The sequence below is a fragment of the Mus musculus genome, chromosome 4, assembly GCF_000001635.26.
Source record: "Mus musculus strain C57BL/6J chromosome 4, GRCm38.p6 C57BL/6J".
Classification (NCBI taxonomy): domain Eukaryota; kingdom Metazoa; phylum Chordata; class Mammalia; order Rodentia; family Muridae; genus Mus; species Mus musculus.
The window spans coordinates 96539218-96564909 of record NC_000070.6 but is presented as its reverse complement, the minus strand read 5'-3'; the positions used below and the strand labels follow the sequence as shown (position 1 = coordinate 96564909).

General features: G+C 38.3%; 1 protein-coding gene across 5 annotated transcripts in view; it reads left to right on the top strand.

The window, feature by feature from the left end:
• The first annotated feature begins 604 nt into the window (after positions 1–604).
• Positions 605–25692, top strand: part of Cyp2j6 (cytochrome P450, family 2, subfamily j, polypeptide 6) — a 48168-nt gene continuing 23080 nt past the window's right edge. The window contains exons 1-3 of one of the 5 annotated variants that reach the window (XM_011240424.2): positions 605–4925; positions 6617–6714; positions 19049–19211. In XM_011240424.2, coding sequence (XP_011238726.1) covers positions 4907–4925; positions 6617–6714; positions 19049–19211 — 280 coding nt within the window. In that variant the 5' untranslated portion in view covers positions 605–4906. Of the gene's footprint in view, positions 4926–4961; positions 6715–10130; positions 11811–19048; positions 19212–25692 lie in introns of those variants that run through there. The other 4 variants (XM_006502722.4, XM_030253163.1, NM_010008.4 and 1 more) reach the window with 4 other exon arrangements.

Genomic DNA, 25692 nt, shown 5'->3' with positions numbered 1-25692 from the left:
AGACTGAGGGGACTGGATTCGAAAGAACAGCAGTAGACAGAATGATCTTCAAGTGTTCTGTTTCCTTGGCTGAAGTGGCCTGTGTTTTCCCTGGAATGCCTGCTGAAACTGGAGGGTTTCTGGAATAAAGAAATGAATGCTGTGAAGAAAGACAGGAGGGGAAGATCTATGTGATGTAATGGATATGGGGAACAGGTAAAGGTGGTCACAGCTAGTCCTCTGAGGCAAAGCTGGGGATGTGACTAGGGATTAGATTTGAAGGAGGCAAGGAAAAGTAATCTGCAATTAGTTAGCTTACCTGTTTCCATCACTGGTCATCAGAATGGTCCTGACATTATGTACTTAAAAAGCTAAAATGTAAACTGTTTTCAGTACAGACTGCTATTGTTTATCTCATGATACAAAGGTATCAAATAAAAACAGCTAACAGGTTGCCCCTGCATGGAAAGGCAGAATAAAAGATCCTCTGTCTAAAAATCTCTCAATTATAACAGCAACACAGTTTCAACAGGACTCTCTCTGCTACATTCTGTTTGACAATGGGAACAGGAACAAAATTGAATTTAATTAAAAAAAAACCACCTCTACATAAATTTAAGTTATAAAGTCTGTCTTATGTTCTCTAAAAGTTTACTGGAAAACTCCAAGACCTACCTAATGGTTTAACAATATGTACATATGCAATATTAACTTATTGTTTCACTCTCTATGTGTCATGTCATATGGATTCAATGTTTTTATTAATGCAAGGTTACACAATATCTTCTAAGCAGAACAACGGCCATCTTCAGATCTCCCACTTCTTCTGCCTAAAATAATTACAGCCAAACTTGTTAAATGTTAATATTCCTTTAAACAAAGAGGAGATAGACAATGCCATTGGTAGACTTTCACCAGAGTATCCATTCATTCCTTCCAGTTGGTTGTATGTGGTTTTGCTCTAGTTCTGTGAGACTTCAATGTTTTCTGGGTGTATGAGATAAATTCTAAAACTAGGGAGATGGTCCACATATGCAGCAATTAAAAAATAGTGTATGTACTGAATAAAGGTCCTAAATATTGTTTAGTACCCCAACTTAGAAAAATTTTTTTCAAACAAATGAGTTTATTTGTTACTTACTCTTATGTCCAATGGTATTTTTTTAAATCAAGATAAATGTATGTATAAAACTTAAAATGACTCATAAATATAATTATAGGTATCTGGCTCTCTGAAAACTAGTCCAACCTTCTTGATTCTTAAAACCTATCACAAAAAAAGAAGTGGTAGTTGTTTTAAAAAAAAATCCATATACAGGTAATCTTAATTTACTGCAGAATGCCATGTATAAACTCCTAAGCTTATAATGGTCTAGTAATGTTTTTAAAAATCTGACTTAAATATCTATGTTAACTTTATTAAGATTTAATTATTTGGAGAAAGTAAGTCATATAAAACTGTGACTTTTGTAAAAGCACACTATCAAATAACTTTAAAATGAGATTCCCAGCCTCTCCATGGATGAATTTTATTTGATACCTAAAGAACTTTAATTCAAAACCATAATTTAAAAAGACTCAAAATTAACAGATAAAATTGCAAAATCCTAATCTTAGAAAAGTTATTATTATAAACTGCTAAAGATAATCAAGACATTCAAGTTAATGATCAATCACATTATACATGATCAAAGTCTTTAATGTGCTCAGAACTATGTTTGTGGTCATGCTAAGTACAAATGTAATTCATTTACAGAGACAAGGTTGGAGAGAGAGACCAATTTATATCTTACATAATATAATCTTTGCCATATCTTGTAAAATTTAAGCCTGAAGCAAGTAACTCAAAACAAGTTTGAAGTTTAATTAAAGTTTGTTTAATACAAAATAACATTCAAAATCAGGTATACCAAAAGTAGAGGCTGTAAAAAGTGAAATGATTGCGTAAAGTGGGTTAAATTTATAATACACTTGCACAGCAAGGAAACTCCAGGTGCAAGAAGTTCCCTTGGATGGAATGGAATCCTTCCAGAGTAAGTGGCATGCTAGCCTCATTACAGAATAAGAATTCATGGGGAAATAACACTCCAACCACTCACCAAGATGTCTGCTACTCCAATCTCTGGCTCCAAAGGTGTGAGCAGTTCTGGATATATAAGCCAAACTAGAAAAGAAACTCCTCTGTATCTATAGAAAAGTTGAATTAGTCCTTATATCTCACATGATTGGAGATGGATTCTCTTTCCCAAGGGAGGAAGTTAGTCTACATACACATCTTAAATGTGTCAAAAAACAGAGATTTGGGGGTGGTACATAAAGGAGTAAAGATTAATAAGCATGTTACTGAGAGGAGACAAGGGAGGGGGACTGGAATGTAAAGTGAGTAAATAAATAAATATATAAATAAGAAGCCCCCATCATTAAAATAAAGAAAAAGTTAATTCCATGGTCTATACCTTAACCATCCATGTTCCAGGATTAAAGGAGACTTCTCAACATTGTGTTATCATATGTATAGTTTCTCGTATTTATTCGGATTATCCACATGGTGTCTTTAAAAAGTTTGCTAGACTATCGTTTAAAATGGTGCAATAAGATTTTATTTCACTTTTAAATTGCCAACTAAACACTGAATTAAATTGCCTTCTCTTACAAAGCTTTCACCTGCTTGTTCCTTATGCAGCTGTCTCATGTAACAAACTTATAAATACACTTACTGTAAGCTTCTACACAACTCTGGTACATGGTTTAGCCAGTTGTAAAACTGTATTTAACCTTACAACTCAAAACATTTTCTGTTTATGCTCTTGACAAAGTTGTACAGTAGTTACCTCCTGGCTATTGTTCTGGATCTTTACCTTTTTAAAAATTTATGGTGCCCCTTTAGATGGACCCTCCTCTGAGGCACTATAACTGCTGCCCTTTTTACGTTGTTTCTTTTTCCAGTTCAAACAAACATCTGTATACTGAACCCCTAAAAGAAGTTTGTATGACCTCTGAAGTGAGGATCTGACTCTGTCCTACTCCTGCCTCTTTCTGCCACTCCAGACATTGTTTTCAGGACTTAGAATTAAAACAACCAGACTGAAGGCTTTTCTACATCAATTAACCCCTATACTTGATCAATTCTTAAAAACCTTTAGAGAAATTTCAGGCCAGCTTAACATCTTTTTAGAACCAACTCATTTCTTTGGCTGCCTAAGTTCTTTACTTAGATCTTATTACTAGAACTTGTAACTGCCAAGAATGGGATCTTTGTCCTCCTCCTAGAAAGATTCTATTTCCACATCAATGAATTCTAACTCATTTGAGATGGGGCCCAAAGATGAGGGAATTAGACACATAATTGAACGACAAGCCACCTTCTATGAATGAACTTTTAGTTACCTCCTACTCTGGCCCTTCCCCTGATCACTCCTTTCCTCCTCTTTATTCTCATACATTTTTATCCTCTTTCCCCCTTGAACTTCCCCACATACCCAAAGACTATTTGTAAGTCCCTCTGTCCCCAAATGGCTCTTACCCTACAAAAGTTAGCAGTGCAACAGCTAAAGAGCTTCACCAGGTACATTGCACCCAACTGATCAGACAAGAAAGACCTGACCTTGGTACAACAAAGCATAACCTTTTTACAAAAAGCAAGTAGATTTCCCATGTGCAGGGCTATCACACACACACACACACACACACACACACACACACACACACACCTTATGGAAAGGTTGAGGACCCTCACTATTTCAATAGTATGGTCTCAGTTTGCTGAGATCCAGAGAACCAGTTTGATTCTCTGCCTCAGTTTTCTTACATGCAGGGTCCTCAGAGGCTAGAAGAGGGCATTGTACCCCCTGAGACTGTACTTATAGACAGTTGTGAGGTGCAGCATGGATTCTGGAACTGAATCTAAGCCCTCTGCAAAAGCAGCCAGTTCTCTTATTTGAAGAACAATCTCTCCAGCCCCAGAGTTCTAGGTCTTAACTGGACCACTCATGTCAAAGAGAGCAGAAGACAAAGAAAAAGTGAGAAAGCGAGAGAGCGAGAGCGAGAAAGAGAGAGTCAGTGACAGACAAAAAGAGACAGAGAGACAGGGACAGAAAGACAGAGACAGAGAGAGATGGGAGAGGGAGGGAGCAAGGGCTGGGCCCTGGGGAGAGATGTGGAAGGCTTCAGGAGTGAAATGCATTGATAATGTACTTTATCCTGGTCTATCTAGCTGAGCAGACAGCTGCCATTGTCCATGACAGGCTATAACTTTGCATTCATCCAGCTGTTTTCTTATCCTTCATATACTTGTAGATAACCACATAATCATGCCATATAAGATAAGTAAGACCAGAAAACTTTATGGTTGGCCAATTTGGACTTTGGTGGAATTAAAAATGCTCACAAAATGAACTTTGGTCTATTGTCAGTTTCCTATCTATGGTCCATTTCTTGGGAGAAAAAGCACAGCAGCTATGATAAACGGTGATGCAATAAGCATTTATTTCATGCTATTTTATAGCCATTCTAATTGCATTTCAACTTTCATCCCTTTGGGAGAACACTCAGGAATGTTGTAGCTTTATTGTATAAAAGTTTTGTTTTTCATTTTTCAAGTATCTTCTAATATGACATCTATAACTGATGGACTAATTTATATTTCTCCAAAAGTGTTAAAAAGCTCTATAAAGATGTTGGCAGAAATTAACATATTTTAAAGAGGCACATGCATTAACCTCTACCCTCACCACCCCCCCCATTGATTATTAAATTATTAGAACAATGGTTTATAAAGGAATTGGAGTTTCGCCTGGAATCTCTTTCTGATTGAAGAAGAATTCTGAATCCTTATGCCAGACAAAAGAACAATTTGTCATTCAGAAAGATATTTCACAGTTCTGACAACTTGTCACAAAACCTTACTGAAAAGACTGGAGCTGAGACAATGATCACCATTGTGACAGGTATGGCTATGCCTTCATCAGGCCTACTTAGTTATGCCTATGTCTTTGCTTCTGCTTCAAACTAAACCTCATGATAAGAATCCCCAAAAGGATATTAGTGGGTTATTAGATTTCAGTGTTCTTAAATAAATCTCATCTTTTTGTTTTGTTTTGTTTTGTTTTTGATTTTTGCTATTACTTATCTGTTTAATTGACCTACTGAAGAGAGATAACTAAACTGGCTTCTTAGGGGTGCCAGAGCCTAATCTCTGACCCTAAAACTTAAAAATCCCTTCCTTGTGAACATAGATTGTTGTTGTTTTTGTTTTGTTTTTGTGTTTGTTTTTGTTTTGTTTTGTTTTTAGTGTGTGTGTGTTAGAGATGGCAAACAGCCTGACTGAATAAAATGAGATCTCAACAGAGGTTTGATTTTCATTTGCCCAGTGTCTAAATATGTTAAACTTTTTCACATATTTAGTAACTATTTTTACTTCTTTAATAGCTTAGCTGTTCAGTTCATTGGTCCATTTGTTAGTTAGATTACACATGTGCTTGAGTCTTGTCTATTTGGCTGGTTGTCTGCATTTGAATGAATAACTGCCAACAATTTCCTCGTGTTCTGCATGCAGTCCCTTCACTCTCCTATCACTATTGCTATTCAGAAACTTTTCAGTTTCTTGAAATCTCATGTGTCAATTACATCCCTACCTGTAAGAGCTCAGAAGGTCACTGCTGATTCCTGGTTCTTGAAGGGTCTTACCATTGCTTTCCTATAGTGGTATTAAAACCTAATGTCTTACATTAAGGTCTATTACATATCTTGTTCTGCTTTTAGTACAGAATGAAAGATAGGTACCTAGTTTTAATCTTCTACATTTAAATAACTAGTATTCACAGGAGCATTTCAAAATATGCTATCATTTTCTAGCATGTATTTTTGGTGTCTTAGTTGAAAATCTCATACATATATAGTTGTGAGAGTTTACTTCTGGCCCCTCTATTTAATTCCACTGTTCTACGTGTATGTGCTATGTCAGTATCATTGTGATTTTGTTACTAGGCTTCTATAGCATAATTTGAAAGTATATATCATGATAACCTATTTCCTTGTGAGTATCATTGGTATTTGAATGGCAATTGCATTAAATCTGTAAATTAGTTTGTGGAATATGGCGATTTTCACAATATTAATCTATGAAACCATGACAATTGGGACTATGCATTTTCTGGAGTTTTTCTTAATTTCTTTTTCTTTGTTTTGCAAAGCAATGAAGTTTATTCCTAAGAATTTTATTGCTTTTGATGCTATCTTGTCAAAAATTGTTTTTATAATTTCTTTCTAATTGTATCTTTCTAATTCTTTAATAATTGTATCAAAAAGCAACTGGTTATTATATGCTAACTTTTATAGGCTACTTTGCTTAGTTTGCCTTTAGTCAAAAAGATTTTGGTATAAACTGTAGCGTCTTTGAGTATAAGATCATATGGTCTATAAAGATAATTAGTCTACTTCTAACTCTATGTATTGAATTTCATTTATTGATCTTATTATTGCTTTGGAGAAATGTTCAAATACAATAATCACTATGTATGGTAAAAGTAGATATCTTTGCCTTGTTATTGATTTTAGACAAAATGTTTTTCCTACTCTGCATGATATTGGCCTCTTGGTTTGCTGCACACAGCTTTTTTTTTTTTTTTTTTATTTTTAGGTATGACCCTTGATCCTGTTTATGTACTATATTGGACTTACTTATCTGCAAATTTTGAATCATTATTGTATGCCTGGAGTGAAGTCAACTTGATCATGGTGAATGATTTTTTTTAATGTGCTGTTGACTTTGTTTTGTAAGCATTGTGTTGTTTAATGCCTATGTTCATCAGAGTATTTGTCATATTTCTCTATTTATGTTTATTGTTTCGTCCTTGCCTGATTTTGATATAAGGATAATATTTGCCCAGAAACATTGAGAATGAGAGCCTTGGCCTTTATTCTATTTCGTGGAATGGCTTGAGGATTGTTGGATGTGAGGGACTCCATCCAGTTCTGTTTTTTCCTTTACTAGGAAATATTTCATTATCTAAATCTCGGTAATTCTTATTGCTCTGTTCATACTTTATACATTCCTATTCAATTGTATATAAAAGTTTAGGAATTTATTCATTTCTTCTAGATTTTCAATTTATTGAAGGATGAGTTTTTAAAATAAACCTGAACAATTCTCTCAGAAGTATCTTTTAAAATTATGATTTCTCTCTGGCTGAAGTTGTTGCTTGGTTTTCATAAACATTGAGCTGTATCCTCAGCTTATTTATCTTATATTTTAAAAAAATCAAGCCCTTAAAGAAATATTGGCCTGTCTTAGATATAACTTGCTTCTTCTTTTTAGTAATAGAATGAATCTTAGTTTCTGAAGAAAAAATTGCATTAGTAGATTTCCCTCCTTGCATGCTGCTTTGAACACGCTATTCCTTTGTTTTGTGGTTTCATGTTCATTGGTCTCTTTCTGACCAATGGCTGATGGACATTCATCTTATGTATATAGCCAGGAATGGTCTTCTGTACTGTGATTCTAAGATGTTTTCATAAATATTAGCAATTTGGGATATCATGTGTATACATTTTTTAGACTGAGGTCCTTTGAGTGTTTGAATCTGTTATATCACTTTAAAACTCAACTGGCAGTTGTTTGGTTCCTGGCTCTCACATGTTCAAAGGAGAAAAAGAACTCCACAAGTAGTCCACTGATCCCCAGAGATACTCCATATTTTAACCATGAGCTTTTCCAGGGTATCTGATCACACTGTGAACCCAGAGATTGTGTTATTTATTGAAAAAATAAACTTGTTTCTAGTTGTGTTATGGCTCAGCCCATAGCACACACCTTTAATCCCTGGTTGGGATACAGACATGTCCTTAGTACATACCTTTAATCTCAAACAATGGAGGTAAAGTTAGTTTGTAGAAGGAAACATCCATGCTTGAAAGTGATGCCTAATTGAGTGGTAGACAAAAGGATGAATCAGATAAAGATTTGAAAGAATAAGATGTGCCCAACTCTCATAAGAGAGAGAAAAGGGAAGCTACTTAAGAGAAAGCAGTGCAGAGGAGAGGAGGCAGAGGAGGGGGAGTTTTATACAGACAGGTTGAAGAGAGAACACGCTAGACACAGGTGAAGACAGAAGGAGGTAGAGAATAAGTAAATAGAAGACTAAAACAGATTGCTAGACGTACTATGAGGACAAGCAGAGCAATTTAGGAGAAGCTGAGAGAAGCCAGATTGAATATGCCAGCATGGAAAGAAGTTTTGAGCCAGAACAACTGAGTTGTTCAGCCAGCAAGAAACAAGAACACAGAAAAGATTCTATGCCTAGATTAGATTGTGTAGAGACTAGAAGCTTCCAGGACTAGGTCTAGGTTAGCAGACTGAGGCAGTAAGCTGATGAGACAACAATTACATCAGGGGAAGAAAAGTTATACTTACATTGAGCACATAAATACATAAATAAATTAAATTGATAGATAGATAGATAGATAGATAGATAGATAGATACATACATACATACATACATACATACATACATACATACATTCATACATTGTAGGGAAATTTAATCTAAACACACAGTTACTCTGGCAAGGGATTCCATCCAAAGAACTTCTAGGGTGTGTGATCTGGCTGGAATGACACATCTTTATTCTGGCTAGAATACAAACAATGAAGGTAAAGTTAGTTTGTAGGAGGAAGCAGTCAAGTTTGAAAATAACTCCTAATTGAGGGTCAGACAAGTAATGAGTCAGAGAAAGATTTGACAGAATGAGTCGGAGAAAGGTTACACCCAATTCTTATAAGAACAGCCAGGAAAGAGAGGCCACTTTAGAGCCTAAGAGAGCAATGCGTGCACACGTATTCACACATACACACACACACACACACACACACACACACACACACACACACACACATAGAGGGGGGGAGGGTGAGGGAGAGACAGAATGGAAGAATGGAAGAATGGGAGAATGGAAGAATGGGAGAATGGGAAAATGAGAGAATGGGAGAATAGGAGAATGGAAGAATGGGAGAATGGGAGAATGGGAGAATGTGGGGAGGGGGCAAGCAGCAGTAACATTAAAACATTGCCATAGTTAGTATGAGGCCAATCAGAGAAATTCAGCCAGAGCCATTTTCAGTCAGTCATTTAGAAAGGAGCTTGGGCCAGAACAGCTGAGGTGAAACAGCCAGGCAGAGTTTAGAAGCAGTGAGGAGTCTAGAGTAACATTCTGGGAAGCCCAATATACCTTATTATTGATGGTCGTATATTTGATAAGCAATTTATATTCCTTACAAGAGATTTTAGTGCAGTTACATTTCCAACAAATGTAGTAACATACTAAGACGTTTGGTATACTTTTTGGAGAGAAGAGGTATTTCTTCATTTCTCCCCATAAGGGTGACATACAACACTCAGGTGATTAAACCCAGTAACTGGTATGTGAGGCTTAGCACTAGTCTCACGGACATTCCTGACTTAAAAATTATATGAAAAATTATTTAAGAATATTATGTTGCCAAAAGTTAGGTTCTGTACATACTTGAAGACACTTATTGCCACATAAATAGCAATAAGCATATGCTTGAAAAAAGATGTTGAATATTTCCTTATTTAAAAATGTGTTTGTAAACACCCAAATTTATGTATCATACTTACAAAGTGCCTCACCACTTAAGCTTCCAGCTTCTCTATTCCTTTCAACAAAATTTAGCTGTATGAAGACAGTGTGGTACTTGATGCAAAATGCATTGCAAACCAATTTTCTGAGAAGATATATTTTTTCTGAGTTAGATAAAATGAATGAATTCTGTCATTTACTGTGATTTTACATGCCTGTTTGTTTATAAATATAGGAGGAATTTCCCAAGCAAAAATAAAAGAAAACATTACAACAAAAAGAATGAGGTAGAAAGTGTGAATTTGTTCAGCAGTAAGCCTGCAAGATGACAATTAAATCTGGCAAACAAGTTACTTTTATGCCAGGCTGTGGTGGCACATGCCTTTAATCCCAGCACTTGGGAGGCAGAGGCAGGCAGATTTCTAAGTTCGAGGCCAGCCTGGTCAACAGAGTGAGTTCCAGGACAGCCAGGGTACACAGAGAAACCCTGTCTTGAAAAAACAAACAAACAAACAAACAAACAAACAAACAGTTACTTTTACAATAAATAGCCCTGTTATAGGTCTCTAAGTTAAGTCCCCAGAACCACAATAATAAAAATAGTAATAACAATGATCAGGACAAAAGTGTTTTTCCAACAAGTGTTCATTAAACATTCCTGGGCGCACGAAGCACAGCTCTGTTAAAACAAAGTGATCTGTTGCAAGGAGGTGACGATGTTGCCTGCCACTCTGTTACTAGGATTAGCTTGGTTTCTCAGGTACATTGCAGTCACTGGGAAAGTTTGCTTATAGAACAGGCTCCCAGATGTCCGTGATGCTTTCTGGGGTTCATGCAAATCACAAACCTTACCACCACAATTGTCTCCTCAGAGGGAAAGACTTATTGACTGAAAAACAATCTATCTTAGACTGCCTTTTAGTATTACTATTAGTGTTGTTGTTGTTGCTGCTGCTGCTGCTGCTGCTGCTGCTGCTGCTGCTGCTGCTGCTGCTGCTGGAGTTTTTTGTGACAGTGTCTCACTAAGTAGTTCTACCTGTCCTGAAACTCATTATGTAAACCAGGTTGGCCTTGAACTAACAGAGATTTGCATCCCTCTGCCTACAGAGTGCTGGGATTAAAGGTGTGTGCCACCACTCCCTGCTCAATTATTATTTTAAATTTTTATTACAATATAATTACACCCTTTCACCCTCTTCCCTTTCTTCCCTCCAATCCTGCCCTTGTCTCCCCACTTACTTCCTCTCAAATTGATGGCCTCTTTAATTGATTATATATACATATATATCACATGAATATAAATGTATATGGGTTCAGGGCTGGACACTTAGTATTGAAAAACAGAAGGCTCCTGTCTGGGGAAGACTAAATCTCCCTTTCAGTAGCCTTTAGTTGCCTGTAATAATTTTTCTAGGGTGGGGACCCCTTGAGATTTCCTGGTTTCACTTTTTACTATCTACTGGTGCCTTTTAAAACTGTATTTTCTACATGTTCTTGTGGGAACTCAGTGCCAAGGACCTAGCCACTATAGAAGCAGTCTGGGCATCTGCAGGGCAGAGCAAAGCATGGCAGGGCATGGGAGGGAAGTTTGGGAAGGAATGGGTAAAAGCTCTAAGGGGCGGAGAGAAGAGCTCTGTGCACGTGATCAGGGGTTCTCCTGTTCTCCGGTTCCAGCAGATTGGAAACTACTCTCAGAAGCTTTGTCACTTCCTGCGAGAGCCCAGCTCCAGGGAGGAAACCAGAGGAGCAAAGGGGAGTGGACAGAAAGGGATAGGGAGGGACTGAGGGGACCGGTTTTAGAAGGGTGCCCTTGTTGTTAGCACCTGGGACTTGCCGCAGCTCAGACCTTCATTCCTCAGACGAACCAGCTGCAGTCCTAGCCATGCTCGCTGCTACCGGCTCCTTGTTAGCCACGATCTGGGCAGCGCTCCATCCCAGGACTCTGTTGGTGGCTGCAGTCACCTTCCTGCTTCTGGCTGATTACTTCAAAAACCGGCGCCCCAAGAACTATCCCCCAGGGCCTTGGGGTCTGCCTTTCGTGGGCAACATATTCCAGTTGGACTTTGGGCAGCCCCACCTCTCAATCCAGCCGGTAGGAAGGGGTGCGGGTGTCTTGCTTTGTCTGTCCTGACTTAATCCTGAGCTACAGGAACAGGGGACTTACTGAGACTAGAACAGAAGACCAGGTTCAAAGACTGGTGATCACAACCTGATATCCAGAACTCAGAACCTGTGTGAGTCCTCCTTTAAGATATAAGCTGTTCGATTTTCAAATAGTTGGAGATTTTTATTTACTCTTGTATGAAGGGCTTTGCTCTCATTGTTATTCTGTTAGGGTCAGAGAACTCCCTGTATGTGATTTTAAGTCTTTAAACCATGGCATATTAACGGAATGATAATAAATCTAGATAAATAATCCCTTTCAATTTCAGAAATGGGTACAGAAGTGGTACCTCATCTTAGTTTGTTAAAGCGCTTGTAAAGAAAACAAAATGTGTTTTTCTCTTGATTGGAGTTTTCTACAAGTAATCAGTTTTCTTATTGATCTTTGTTTGTCCTGTAAGTCCTTGCTGAATGTTCACCTACTAACTTTTTCAACCCCTGGGAAAGGTGTCTCCAGCTCCACAGGAAGTCTGCATGTTTTTCCACTCCATTCTGGAAGCTCTCCTGCTTGAATTGGAAAGACTGTTATGTGCACATAGTGTGCATGAAAGACTGAAATAGTGTCCTTTCGGTATATGACCATCTTCCCACATAATATTTCTCTTTATCTATAGTTATTTTCTCTGCTTAGATAGTTAATACTCCAGCCATGTTTGATTATCCCTGTCACTTCCCACTACTAGTGATGTCTGACTCTTTCTGATTGTTACTATTTAAAGGCATACACCCATATTTTTTTCATATTTACTTTAACCTATTTATTTTTCTCTTTTTCCTTCCCTGTGTGTTTTTTGGACACTTTCTGAGTAGTTGCATTTTTATACCCATTCAGTCTTTCTTTTTCTTTCTCTTTTATTGGATATTTTCTTTATTTACATTTCAAATGTTACCCCCTTTCCAGGTTTACTCTCCAGAAACCTCCTATCTTATCCCCCTCCCCCTGCCTCTATGAAGGTGCTCCCCCAACCACCTACTCACTCCTGCATTCCAGCCTTGGCATTCCCCTACAATGGGGCATTGAACACCCTCAAGACCAAGGGTCGATCCTCCCATTGATATCCAACAAGGCCATCTTCTGCCACCTATGCAGCAGGAGCCATGGGTAGCTCCATGTGTATTTTTTGCTTGGTGGTCCAGTTCCTGGGAGCTTCAGGACAATTAGCTGGTTGATGCTATTGCTCCCCGCATGAGGTTCCAAACCTCCTCAGCTCCTTCAGTCTTTCTTAAATCTCTTTTATCATTCTTCCAGCCACAGCTCTGTGCTATGCAATAGGCAGGGGAAGCTGATGAGATTTTGCTATCACCATTTTCCACAGGAAACAAAGTGACCACAAGCATAGAAGATCTCTGTCTCCCCTCTATGCTACTGCTGTCTCAGATGTTGTCTTCACACACACTGAGAACCACATTAGACTCTAACTTGCTCTTCAGTGTCCTGTGCAGCTGGAACTCAAAGGCATAAAAGCCTGTTGTCTCTGGCCCTTACTCATCCTCCAGTAGCTCTGTCTTTCTTCTGACCACACTGTCTTTCTCCCGAGTGTATAACGCTAGATGACTCTCTGTTGCACTTATGTTTCTAATGTCCCCCCCCCCCACTTCATTCTCACCTTTCTAGTTTCTCCAGAAGTACTAAGCTAATTTCTCTCTGCTTTCGATAGATTTCTCTGGGATTGTAGCTTTCCTGCTCATATTGGTGGTTTTGCTTCACTTGAGGCTTTGCACTGTTGGGTTCTTCATGGCACATTTGTGGTTTGTTATACTAGGAAGTTTCTATAATTGTTCAGTAATGTTCTCATCTACCCTTTCTCTTTCCTGCCTTTGGCAGACAGCTGGACCCAGGCACAGCTGTAATATCTCTGCTGCTGGCTCTTGCTGTTTTCCATAGCTATGTTTTCTGTGCTACGAAGGGTTCACCTGCTTCTCACCTCTGCCCTGCCAGTGTTTGTTCTCACATCACTTCACTGCTGATCTCTCCTGCACAGATCTGCACTTAGAACCCAGGAGCTTCTTGTGCTCACAGTTCCCTTTGCTTCCTCTCTGTATCTTTAATTTTTTTATTGAAAATACTTTGTCTCATACAATATATCCTTATCAAAGGTTTCACCCACTTCAATCTTTCTAGCTCTTCCCCCACTCCACTTGCCTCCAGATCCACTTTCTCTGTATCTCATTTGGAAAAAACAAAACAAAACAACAAAACAAAACAAAACAAAACAAAAAAACAGCCCTCTAAGAGATAAACAAACATGACAGATAAAATATAGTAAGATAAAGCAGAACTTACATCAAAGTTTGACACAGCAACCCAGTAGGAGGAAAAAAGTCCTGAGAGTAAGCCCAAGAATCAGAGGCCCACTTATTCTCACACTTAGGAGCACCATAAAAGTATTTAAAAGCTGTAGTATATATGCAGAGGACCTGGTACAAACCCATATAAGCCCTGTGTTTGCTGCTTCTGTCTCTGTGGATTCGTATTCACATGCCTAAGGTGATTTGTCTATGTGACTTTCATTTCTCTCTTAAAAATTCCTACCATGTGGATAATAGCACTTTGAAATATTTCACTCTCCTATAAGATAAATATCTGTGCTATATCTATAAAGCTGAGATTGTCTTGGTTTTTGGTAAGGCAAGTTGTTTTAGACTGGATTGTGAACATTTTGTGCAGTGTGTCACATTTTTGCTGTACACTGGATAAATATTTTATTCACAGAGGTAGTCTGCTGAGGATATGAATACTCACTTTTGTGAAGGGTTGTTCACTTGTAAATTTAGCTGACAAGCCTCTGTATTATGAATTTGATCAACCCCATTTGTGTTTCCTACTTTCCCTGGGGTACATCACAGTCTAATCAATGTAGCTTTGTGTAAAGAAAGAGAGTCACAGACCACATGATACTATCCTAATAAAGCAGGCATACTTCACTGAAGGGGAATAGAGGTCAGAGATTTGCCCATATTTATTTCATGAGGAAGCGATATTAGTATTAATGTAAGAACAGAATGGAAATCAGAGTTCTGTCCCAGACTCCACTGGGGATTTTCCTTATAGAACTTCAACTGTGAAAATCACAATTAAGCTACCCCACATAGGTAAGACTAGCAATGTTGTATCCAGGAATGCTGCAATGACAACCTCTTATAGGGTTAAAGTCTCACCTTTTGGTGTTCCACTATAGGACACAAAGGCAAAATGATAAGAGGACTTTATCTTGTTGGCTATACTTCTTTTGGCTTTTGTTTAAAGAAAATAAACTTTGGTTTGAGTTTCACCTCTGTCAGATGCTGCCATGATTTGCAAGAGTACAAAATCATGCTTTTATCTGATCTTATCTGAGTTTACTTGCTTGTTTTGCTACAGAATTAAATGTGACTAGAGAACTTAACTGATGTGTCTGGTGTCCCAACAATGGCTTGTGATGTAATAAAGGGGGGGGGGAGTCTTCCCAGTCCAGTTATGTTTTTATCCATTTATGGGTGTGTTTTCATATTTTCTCCTAAATCAAACACATAGCAAGAAGCATAATTGAGATAGAAAGAGGTCAGATGTCTCTTAGTCCAATGTCTTGAGTACTATTGTGCCACCTCTGTGTCACAGACCCATTCACACTTCTTGATGGAAATGAAGGGTGTTCACTTGTGACTTTTGGTGGTTAAAGTTTTTGACCTAAGGAATCCCCAGGAACATTACTTTTCGTGGGATTGATCTTAGCAGATATTTCATCAAGGAGAGTGCCCCTGCTCCTGGTCCTCCCAAGCAATTTCTAGCTTTACTTCATTTAATAATTCATTGACCTCCTTTGACTTGCATGCTGAGTAGGACTGTGAACTAGTTGAAGTGAAAGGATTGGGATTCCTTATCACCTGGTCCTGACTTTTAGCTAGTATGCTCTAATAAGGCTTTTCTTCTATATCCCTACACATATTCAGTCTCCAGTCTATGTATCTCTACTGCCTGAGCCACAATATGAGTATTTGGACCTTTATACTGTAAATGTTTTATTTACATCCTCACCATTTACAACTTGGCTAAAACACCATTTCCTCTAAGAAAGGAAATGTCTTCATCTCCCTTTCAATTTCTAGCAGGATTATAGTAGATGTCATCTTAGGCTGTGTGTTGAATATTTTTCTACACCATCAGCCTATCTCAGAAGATGATCAATGAGACTGTTACTCTGAAGAGGAATTAATGACCTCAAAGGAATTTACACAATTGTGCATAAATGAATGCATGTGCATGGTGTTATACTTAAGATCAGATATATAGTCTGAAAATTTCAAGGACACTGTGGTCTATAAAGTCTAATAATCACTGTTACTAATATTTCCATAGATTTATTTCATGTTTATTTATTGAATAAAAATGATTTTCAACATAAAAGTAATAAATCCTTCATTGCTTAGTTTTTGTCAATTTGACAAAATGTATGCATTACATGGGAGAAAGAAAACCTCGTTTGTTCAGGAATTATCTCCATCAGATGGGTGTGCGGGCACATGCTCTTGCTTGCTATTTACTATAGGAGGCACCAGCCACTGAGATGATGTCATTCCTTCACTTGAGGATGGAATATCTCTTATAAGACTAAACCTTTTCTTCACAAACTGATTTTAGTCAGTGTTTTATCACAGCAACAGAAAACAAAGTACGGCATGTGCATATTGAAATAAACACTTAAAAACACAATTTTGCAAATGAGATAGTCACCAGACCATGAACGTATTCACTGCCACACACTTAAAACACTTACCCACTCAGAAATAATTTCATATACTTGTTCATCTGCATTTCTACACTTGATCATAATGAAAATAAAGTTGTAGTTCCACTGTTTATTAAAGTTTTCTGAATTAGTAGGCAGTTTCTCCATATCAATGGAAAAATGAGTATCACATACTCATTAAAAAATATTTAAAAGATGCAAACAAGTGACTTTAAAAAGTACAATAACCTTAAAGATCACAAGAAAGGGCAGGCATTCCACTGGCAAAGTGTTCACCATGTAGGACCGAGATTATGTGTTTAGTCCCCAGAATCTATAAGAGTGAGGTATAGTAGCTTGTCTTTATAAATTCAGGGTCAAGGAGAAGACAGCCAAACTCCTGAACTCACCAGCTAGCCAGCCTTGCCTACTCAGTGCTCACGAAATAATCAAATAACAAAGTGGGCAGCTCTTGAATATGAAACCTGAGGTTGACCTATGGCACACACACAGATACACAGATGCACACACACAAACACACACACACACACACACACACACACACAAATGTGTGCGCGTCTGCGTCTGCACACACACATGCACACACACAAACACATGCCCACAGCTTATTACACAGAGCTCTAAGAATTCATACTAGCAGACCTTCTCATCCTCCACTAAGGGAAGAAGGAATTGTGGCTGTTTTTCTTTTTGCTTCTTGGGTGTTCCTTTTCTGTTGTTCAGTAAGGACTTCAATAGAGGTGAGTCATTTGTATTCATGGCTCATTTTCTCACTAATCCTTAGCTTCTATTTTAGTTCAGCCTCACTTTGTTCTTCCATAATCCATGTGGAGACTTACTTCTAGTATTAAGCTTGATATATCTTATTTCTTTTGTTAAATTTTATGTCTCTTATTTCAATTCGTTGTTGTTTGTGTTCCTATTATTATTTTCAATGTTTACCTCTTATTTTACCCTTTAGAAGCACCTTAAAAAATAGCTTGTTTTAATCTTCACATGATGTACTGAATGTGCAGTAAAACTGGCTGTGGCTGCCTTATGATGTATGCCCAAAAGTCTTCTGGGTAATTAAGTACACATAGATGAATTGACTGACAGGCATGACAAATTTGAGCATTGTAAAGGTCAGGACTTACCCATTTTCACTTGGTACATTATAAGATAAAACTTACTTAAAACTTACTGATGAACTTTGGTTGAAATAGACACATACATGGGCAGAGAGCTGGTAAAGATGGAAAAAAGATACTCACCCAATACTTGGTCTCAGATGCTGAATACCATTGGTAGAAGTACAGAATCCATGTGGTTCACATTTTTAGTTAGGATACACTTAAGCCAGATAACTTCTTTGTTGATATTGAAAATTAGTCAATAAATTCTTATGTGCCATAAAAGCTCTCATCACATTTATCAAGGCAAAGTCAATTCCTTTTCATTGTACGTACCTAAGTCTGGTATCTTTCAAAAGAAAAGATACACACTTGCTGGCTCTGCCTTATGAACCAAATAGTTCTAAGACTTAATGAAGTTGTCAAGGACTCGGAATAAAGAACAACAGAAGCACTGAGTCTAAGTCATTATCTTTAATATGTTGTAAGATCCAATAGTGAGACAAAATCATTACATTTTCTTTGACATGGTTTACAAAGGTCCAAGGCTTAGTGATTGATGTGATAAGATGTAAGTAAATGAAGATAAGCAGAGGAAGGACAGAGGACCACAAATACCTAGAATAATTGAATTCAGTTTGGTACTACTGATAACACCCAGGATGATCTAAAGTAGGGGAGGGTCAACACAGGGCTGACTTATAAATGCACAAGTGGAAGGATCTTTAAAACTGATTATACATGCTTCCAGCTTTGCACAAACCTGTTATGTCCTGCATCCTTGTGGATGTTCTCATTGTCTGCAGCTACCTCTTCTCCTTCCTCCAAACTCCCTCACCCACACACTCATGCCTGGTACCCACTTTTTAACTGACAGTAAACTCCAAGTCTTATGAACACCCAAAAGCCATTTTTCCCATAAATATTATGTAACACTTGGTAGAGTAACTCCACCAGGCAAAAACCTCTTTCTTGACTGTATTGCTTCATTTACAACTCCTTTTCCTATTTAGTAAGATGAAGAAAATTCTGACTATAGTAAAACAGTTATAAAAAATGAAATAAAACACAAAGCATACTGAGCACCCACTCAGTGGGTGTGGCTCTCTGGGACTGGTGGGTTCTTGTCCTAGATTTTGCCATGCACTTTTATCCCTGAGCCTGTGAACACAGAGTCCATTCACTTCTCAGGGATGCAGTGGGTGACTAGACGCCAGAAATAAAACAAGGCTCTCTTCATAGTGTCAGTCTCTTTAACCAGAGAAGCTTTTGAGGAGGGTGGGGGTGGAATGATATCTTATTCATCCATAATGGGGATCTGAAATTGGAAAAGAGCATATGTCACAAGTGACATATACACAGCCCTCACAGAAACCTCTCAACATGAATCAAATTAGCTTCACACTTGCCTTACATCCTGGATACACAGACGCATGCACGCTTAACTATAACTATTGATGTATTTTTCAGTTGGTGAAGAAATATGGGAATATTTTTAGCCTGAATCTTGGTGACATAACTTCAGTGGTCATAACTGGACTGCCCTTAATCAAAGAAGCACTTACTCAAATGGAACAAAACATTATGAATCGTCCTCTAAGTGTTATGCAAGAACGTATATCTAATAAAAATGGTAAGTTTATATAAGTTTATTGAGCAACACAAAGTGTGTTACAATGTTTATGGTGCATTATAGAGGCCTGTTCCAACAATCCCATAAACCAAACCTATCTTGAATTGCCATCTTTTAGGAAGTGTGAGGTTACATTTCTTTTTTTATTATATATATATACGGTATTTATTTCATATGCATTTCCAATGATATCCCAAAAGTCCCCCACAAGCTCCCGCACTCACTCCCCTACCCACCCACTCCCACTTCTTGGCCCTGGCGTTCCCCTGTACTGAGGCATATAAAGTTTGCATGACCAAAGGGCCTCTCTTTCCACTGATGGCCGGCTAGGCCAACTTCTGATACATATGCACCTAGAGACACAAGCTCCAGGGGGTTGGGGGGGTTACTGGTTAGTTCATATTGCTGTTCCACCTAGAGGGTTGCAGTTCCCTTTAGCTCCTAGGGTACTTTTTCTAGCTCCTCCTTTGGGGGCCCTGTGATCCATCCAATAGCTGACTGTGAGCATCCACTTCTGTGTTTGCTAGGCCCCAGCATAGTCTCACAAGAGACAGCTATATCAGGGTCCTTTCAGCAAAATCTTCCTAGTGTATGCAATGGTGTCAGCATTTGGAGGCTGATTATGGGATGGATCCCTGGTTATGGCAAGCTCTAGATGGTCCATCCTTTCGTCTCTGTTCCAAACTTTGTCTCTGTAACTCATTCCATGGATGATTGTTTCCAATTCTAAGAAGGGGCAAAGTGTCCACACTTTGGTCTTCGTTCTTCTTTAGTTTCATGCGTTTAGCAAATTGGATCTTATATCTTGGGTATTCTAAATTTCTGGGCTAATGTCCACTTATCAGTGAGTACATATTGTGCCAGTTCTTTTGCAATTGGGTTACCTCACATGATGATGCCCTCCAGGTCCATCCATTTGCCTAGTAATTTCATGAATTCATTCTTTTTAATAGCTGAGTAGTACTCCATTGTGTAAAAGTACCACATTTTCTGTATCCATTCCTCTATTGAGGGGCATCTGGGTTCTTTCCAGCTTCTGCCTATTATAAATAAGGCTGCTATGAACATAGTGGAGCACGTGTCATTCTTACCGGTTGGAACATCTTCTGGATATATGCCCAGGAGAGGTATTGTGGGATGCTCTGGTAGTACTATGTCTAATTTTCTGAGGAACCGCAAGACTGATTTCCAGAGTGGTTGTACAAGCTTGCAATCCAACCAACAATGGAGGAGTGTTCCTCTTTCCCACATCCTTGCCAGCATCTGCTGTCACCTGAATTTTTGATCTTAGCCATTCTGACTGGTGTGAGGTGGAATTTCAAGGTTGTTTTGATTTGCATTTCCCTGATAATTAAGGATGTTGAACATTTTTTCAGGTGCTTCTCAGCCATTCAGAATTACTCAGGTGAGAATTCTTTGTTTAGCTCTGAGCCCCATTTTTAATGGGGTTATTTGATTTTCTGGAGTCCACCTTCTTGAGTTCTTTATATATATTGGATATTAGTGCCCTATCTGATTTAGGATAGGTAAAGATCCTTTCCCAATCTGTTGGTGGCCTTTGTGTCTTATTGACAGTGTCTTTTGCCTTGCAGAAGCTTTGCAATTTTATGAGGCCCCATTTGTCGATTCACGATCTTACAGCATGAGCCATTGCTGTTCTAATCAGGAATTTTTCCCCTGTGCCCATATCTCTAGGCTTTTCCCCACTTTCTTCTCTATAAGTTTCAATGTCTCTGGTTTTATGTGGAGTTCCTTGATCCACTTAGGTTTGACCTTAGTACAAGGAGATAGGAATGGATCAATTTGCATTCTTCTACATGATAACAGATAGTAATGCCAGCACCATTTGTTGAAAATGCTGTCTTTTTTCCACTGGATGGTTTTTGCTCTTTTGTCAAAGATCAAGTGACCATAGGTGTGTGGGTTTATTTCTGGGTCTTCAATTCTATTCCATTGGTCTACTTGTCTGTCCTATACCAGTACTATGCTTTTTTATCACAATTGCTCTGTAGTACAACTTTAGTTCAGGCATGGTGATTCCACCATAGGTTCTTTTATCCTTGAGGAGAATTTTTGCTATCCTAGGTTTGTTGTTATTCCAAATGAATTTGCAGATGGCCCTTTCTAATTCTTTGAAGAATTGAGTTGGAATTTTGATGGGGATTGCATTGAATCTGTAGATTGCTTTTGGCAAGATAGCCATTTTTACTATATTGATCCTGCCAATCCATGAGCATGGGAGATCTTTCCATCTTCTGAGATCTTTAATTTCTTTCTTCGGAGACTTGAAGTTCTTAAAATACAGATCTTTCACTTCCTTAGTTAGAGTCATGCCAAGGTATTTTATATTATTTATGACTATTGAGAAGGGTGTTGTTTCCCTCATTTCTTTCTCAGCTTGTGTATCCTTTGTGTACAGAAAGGCCATTGACTTGTTTGAGTTAATTTAATATCCAGCTACTTCATTGAAGCTGTTTATCAGGCTTAGGAATTCTCTGTTGGCATTTTTCCGGTCACTTATATATACTATCATATCATCTGCAAAAAATGATATTTTGATTTATTCCTTTCCAATTTGTATCCACTTGATCTCCTTTTGTTGTCAAATTGCTCTGGTTAGGACTTCAAGTACAATGTTGAATAGGTAGGGAGAAAGTAGGCAGCCTTGTATAGTCCCTGATTTTAGTGGGATTGCTTCAAGCTTCTCACCATTTACTTTGATGTTGGCTACTGGTTTGCTGTGGATTGCTTTTATCATGTTTAGGTATGGGCCTTGAATTACTGATCTTTCCAAGACTTTTATCATGAATGGGTGTTGGATTTTGTCAAATGGTTTCTCTGCATCTAACGAGATGATCATGTGTTTTTGTCCTTGAGTTTGTTCATATACTGGATTACGTTGATGGATTTCCCTATATTGAACCATCCCTGCATCCCTGGGATGAAACTTACTTGGTCAGGATGGATGATTGTTTTGATGTTCTTGGATTCGATTAGCGAGAACCTTATTGAGGATTTTTGCATCGATATTCATAAGGGAAATTGGTCTGAAGTTCTTTATCTTTGTTGGGTCTTTTTGTGATTTAGGTATCAGAGTAATTGTGGTTTCATAGAATGATTTGGGTAGAGTACCTTCTGTTTCTATTTTGTGGAACAGTTTGTGAAGAACTGGAATTAGATCTTCTTTGAAGGTCTGATAGAACTCTGCACTAAACCCATCTGGTCCTGTTTTTTTTTTTTTTTTTTTTCTTTTTTTTTTTTCTTTTGCTTGGTAGACTATTAATGAACGTTTCTATTTCTTTAGGGGATATAAGACTGTTTAGATCATTAACCTGATCTTTATTTAACTTTGTAACCTGGTATCTGTCTAGAAACTTGTCCATTTCATTCAGGTTCTACAGTTTTGTTGATATAGCCTTTTGTAGAAGGATCTGATGGTGTTTTGGATTTCTTCAGGATCTGTTGTTATGTCTCCCTTTTCATTTCTGATTTTGTTAATTAGGATGCTTTCCTTGTGCTCTCTAGTGAGTCTGACTAAGGGTTTATCTATCTTGCTGATTTTCTTAAAGAACCAGCTCCTCATTTGGTCGATTCTTTGAATAGGTCTTCTTGTTTCCACTTGGTTGATTTCGCCCCTGAGTTTGATTATTTCCTGCTATCTACTCCTCTTGGGTGAATTTTCTTCCTTTTGTTCTAGAACTTTTAGGTGTGTTGTCAAGCTGCTAATGTGCTCTCTCTAGTTTCTTTTTGGAGGCACTCAGAGCTATGAGTTTCCCTCTTAGAAATGCTTTCATTGTGTCCCATAGGTTTGGGTATGTTGTGCTTTCATTTACATTAAATTCTAAAAAGTCCTTAATTTCTTTCTTTATTCCTTCCTTGACCAAGGTATCATTGAGAAGAATGTTGTTCAGTTTCCATGTGAATATTGACTTTCTATTATTTATTTTGTTATTGAAGATCAGCCTTAGTCCATGGTGATCTGATAGGATGAATGGGATAATTTCAATATTTTCGTATATGTTGAGACTTGTTTTGTGACCAATTATGTAGTCAATTTTGGAGAAGATACCATGAGGTGCTGAGAAGAAGGTATATCCTTTTGTTTTAGGATAAAATGTATAGTAGATATCTGTTAGATCCATTTGTTTCATAACTCCTGTTACTTTCACTGTGTCCCTGCTTAGTTTCTGTTTCCATGATCTGTCCATTGGTGAAAGTAGTATGTTGAAGTCTCCCACTATTGTTATGTGAGGTGCAATGTGTGCTTTGAGCTTTACTAAAGTGTCTTTAATGAATGTGGCTGCCCTTGTATTTGGAGCATAGGTATTCAGAATTGAGAGTTCCTCTTGGAAGATTTTACCTTTGATGAGTATGAAGTGCCCCTCCTTGTCTTTTTTGTTGACTTTGGGTTGGAAGACGATTTTATTAGATATCAGAATGACTACTCCAGCTTGTTTCTTCAGACCATTTGCTTGGAAAATTGTTTTCCAACCTTTCATTCTGAGATAGTGTCTATCTTTTCCCCTGAGATGGGTTTCCTGTAAGCAGCAAAATGTTGGCTCCTGTTTGTGTAAGCAGTCTGTTAGTCTATGCCTTTTTATTGGGGAGTTCAGTCCATTGATTATTAAGAGATATTAAGGAAAAGTAATTGTTGCATCCTATTATTTTTGTTGTTAAAGTTGGCATTCAGTTCTTGTGGCTGTCTTCTTTTAGGTTTGTTGAGGGATTACTTTCTTGCTTTTCTAGGGCGTGGTTTCTGTCCTTGTATTGTTTTTTTTTCCGTTACTATCCTTTGAAGGGTTGGATTCTTGGAAAGACAATGTGTGAATTTGGTTCTGTCGTGGAATACTTTTGTTTCTCCATCTAAGGTAATTGAAATTTGGCTGGGTATAGTAACCTGGGTTGGCCCTTTGTTTTCTCTTAGTGTCTGTATAACATCTGTCCAGGCTCTTCTGGCTTTCATAGTCTCTGGTGAAAAATCTGGTGTAATTATGATAGGCCTGCCTTTATATGTTACTTGACCTTTTTCCCTTACTGCTTTTAATATTCTATCTTTATTTAGTGCATTTGTTGTTCTGGTTATTATGTGTCAGGAGGAATTTCTTTTCTGGTCCAGTCTATTTGGAGTTCTGTAGGCTTCTTGTGTGTTCATGGGTATCTCTTTCTTTAGGTTTGGGAAGTTTTCTTCTATAATTTTGTTGGAGATATTTGCTGGCCCTTTGAGTTGAAAAATCTTCATTCTCATCTACTCCTATTATCCGTAGGTTTGGTCTTCTCATTGTGTCCTGGATTTTCTGGATGTTTTGAATTAGGATCTTTTTGCATTTTCCATTTTCTTTGATTGTTGTACCGATGTTCTGTATGGAATCTTCTGCACCTGAGATTCTCTCTTTTATCTCTTGTATTTTGTTGCTGATGCTTGCATCTATGGTTCCAGATTTCTTTCCTAGAGTTTCTATCTCCAGCGTTGCCTCACTTTGGGTTTTCTTTATGGTGTCTACTTCCCTTTTTAGGTCTTGGATGGTTTTATTCAATTCCATCACTTGTTTGGTCATGTTTTCCTGCAATTCTTTAAGGGATTTTTGTGCTTCCTCTTTAAGGTCTTCTACCTGTTTAGCAGTGTTCTCCTGTATTTCCTTGAGTGAGTTATTAAAGTCCTTCTTGATGTCCTCTACCATCATCATGAGATATGCTTTTAAATCTGGGTCTAGCTTTTTGGGTGTGTTGGGGTGCCCTGGACTGGGCGAGGTGGGAGTGCTGGGTTCTGATGATGGTGAGTGGTCTTGGTTTCTGTTAGTATGATTCTTACATTTACCTTTCGCCATCTGGTAATTTCTGGAGTTAGTTGATTTAGTTGTCTCTGGTTAGAGATTGTTCCTCTCGTGTTTCTGTTAGCCTCTATCAGCAGACCTCGGAGACTAGCTCTCTCCTCTGAGTTTCAGTGGTCAGAGCACTCTCTACAGGCAAGCTCTCCCCTTACAGGGAAAGTGAACAGATATCTGGCATTCAGACCTCCCTGCTGGCCAAAGATGAAGGCCCAAAACAGGACCTGTCCCAGAAGCTGTTAGCTTCTGTAGTCCACACTCTCACCTGTGCAGAATACTCTCAGGGGAGTCCCGGAACCAAGATGTCTGCAGCCGATTCTCAGGCAAAGCCCCCCGGGCCAGGCAGACACCTATCCTCTGGCTGGGAAGGCATCCCGGTGTCTGAGGCCTGAAAAGGGGGCTGCCTCAGAAGCTCTGTGGCTCCCATCTGTCCCAGAAGCTGTTAGCTTCTGTACTCCACACTCTCACCTGTGCAGAATACTCTCGGCGGAGTCCCGGAACCCAATATTTTATTTATTTACATTTCAAATGTCATTTCCTTTTCAAATTTTCCCTCCGGAAAACCCATAACCTATCCTCCCCTCCCCTGCTTCTATGAGGATATTCCCCCCACCCACTCCCATCTCCCTGCCCTGGCATTTCCCTACACTGAAGCA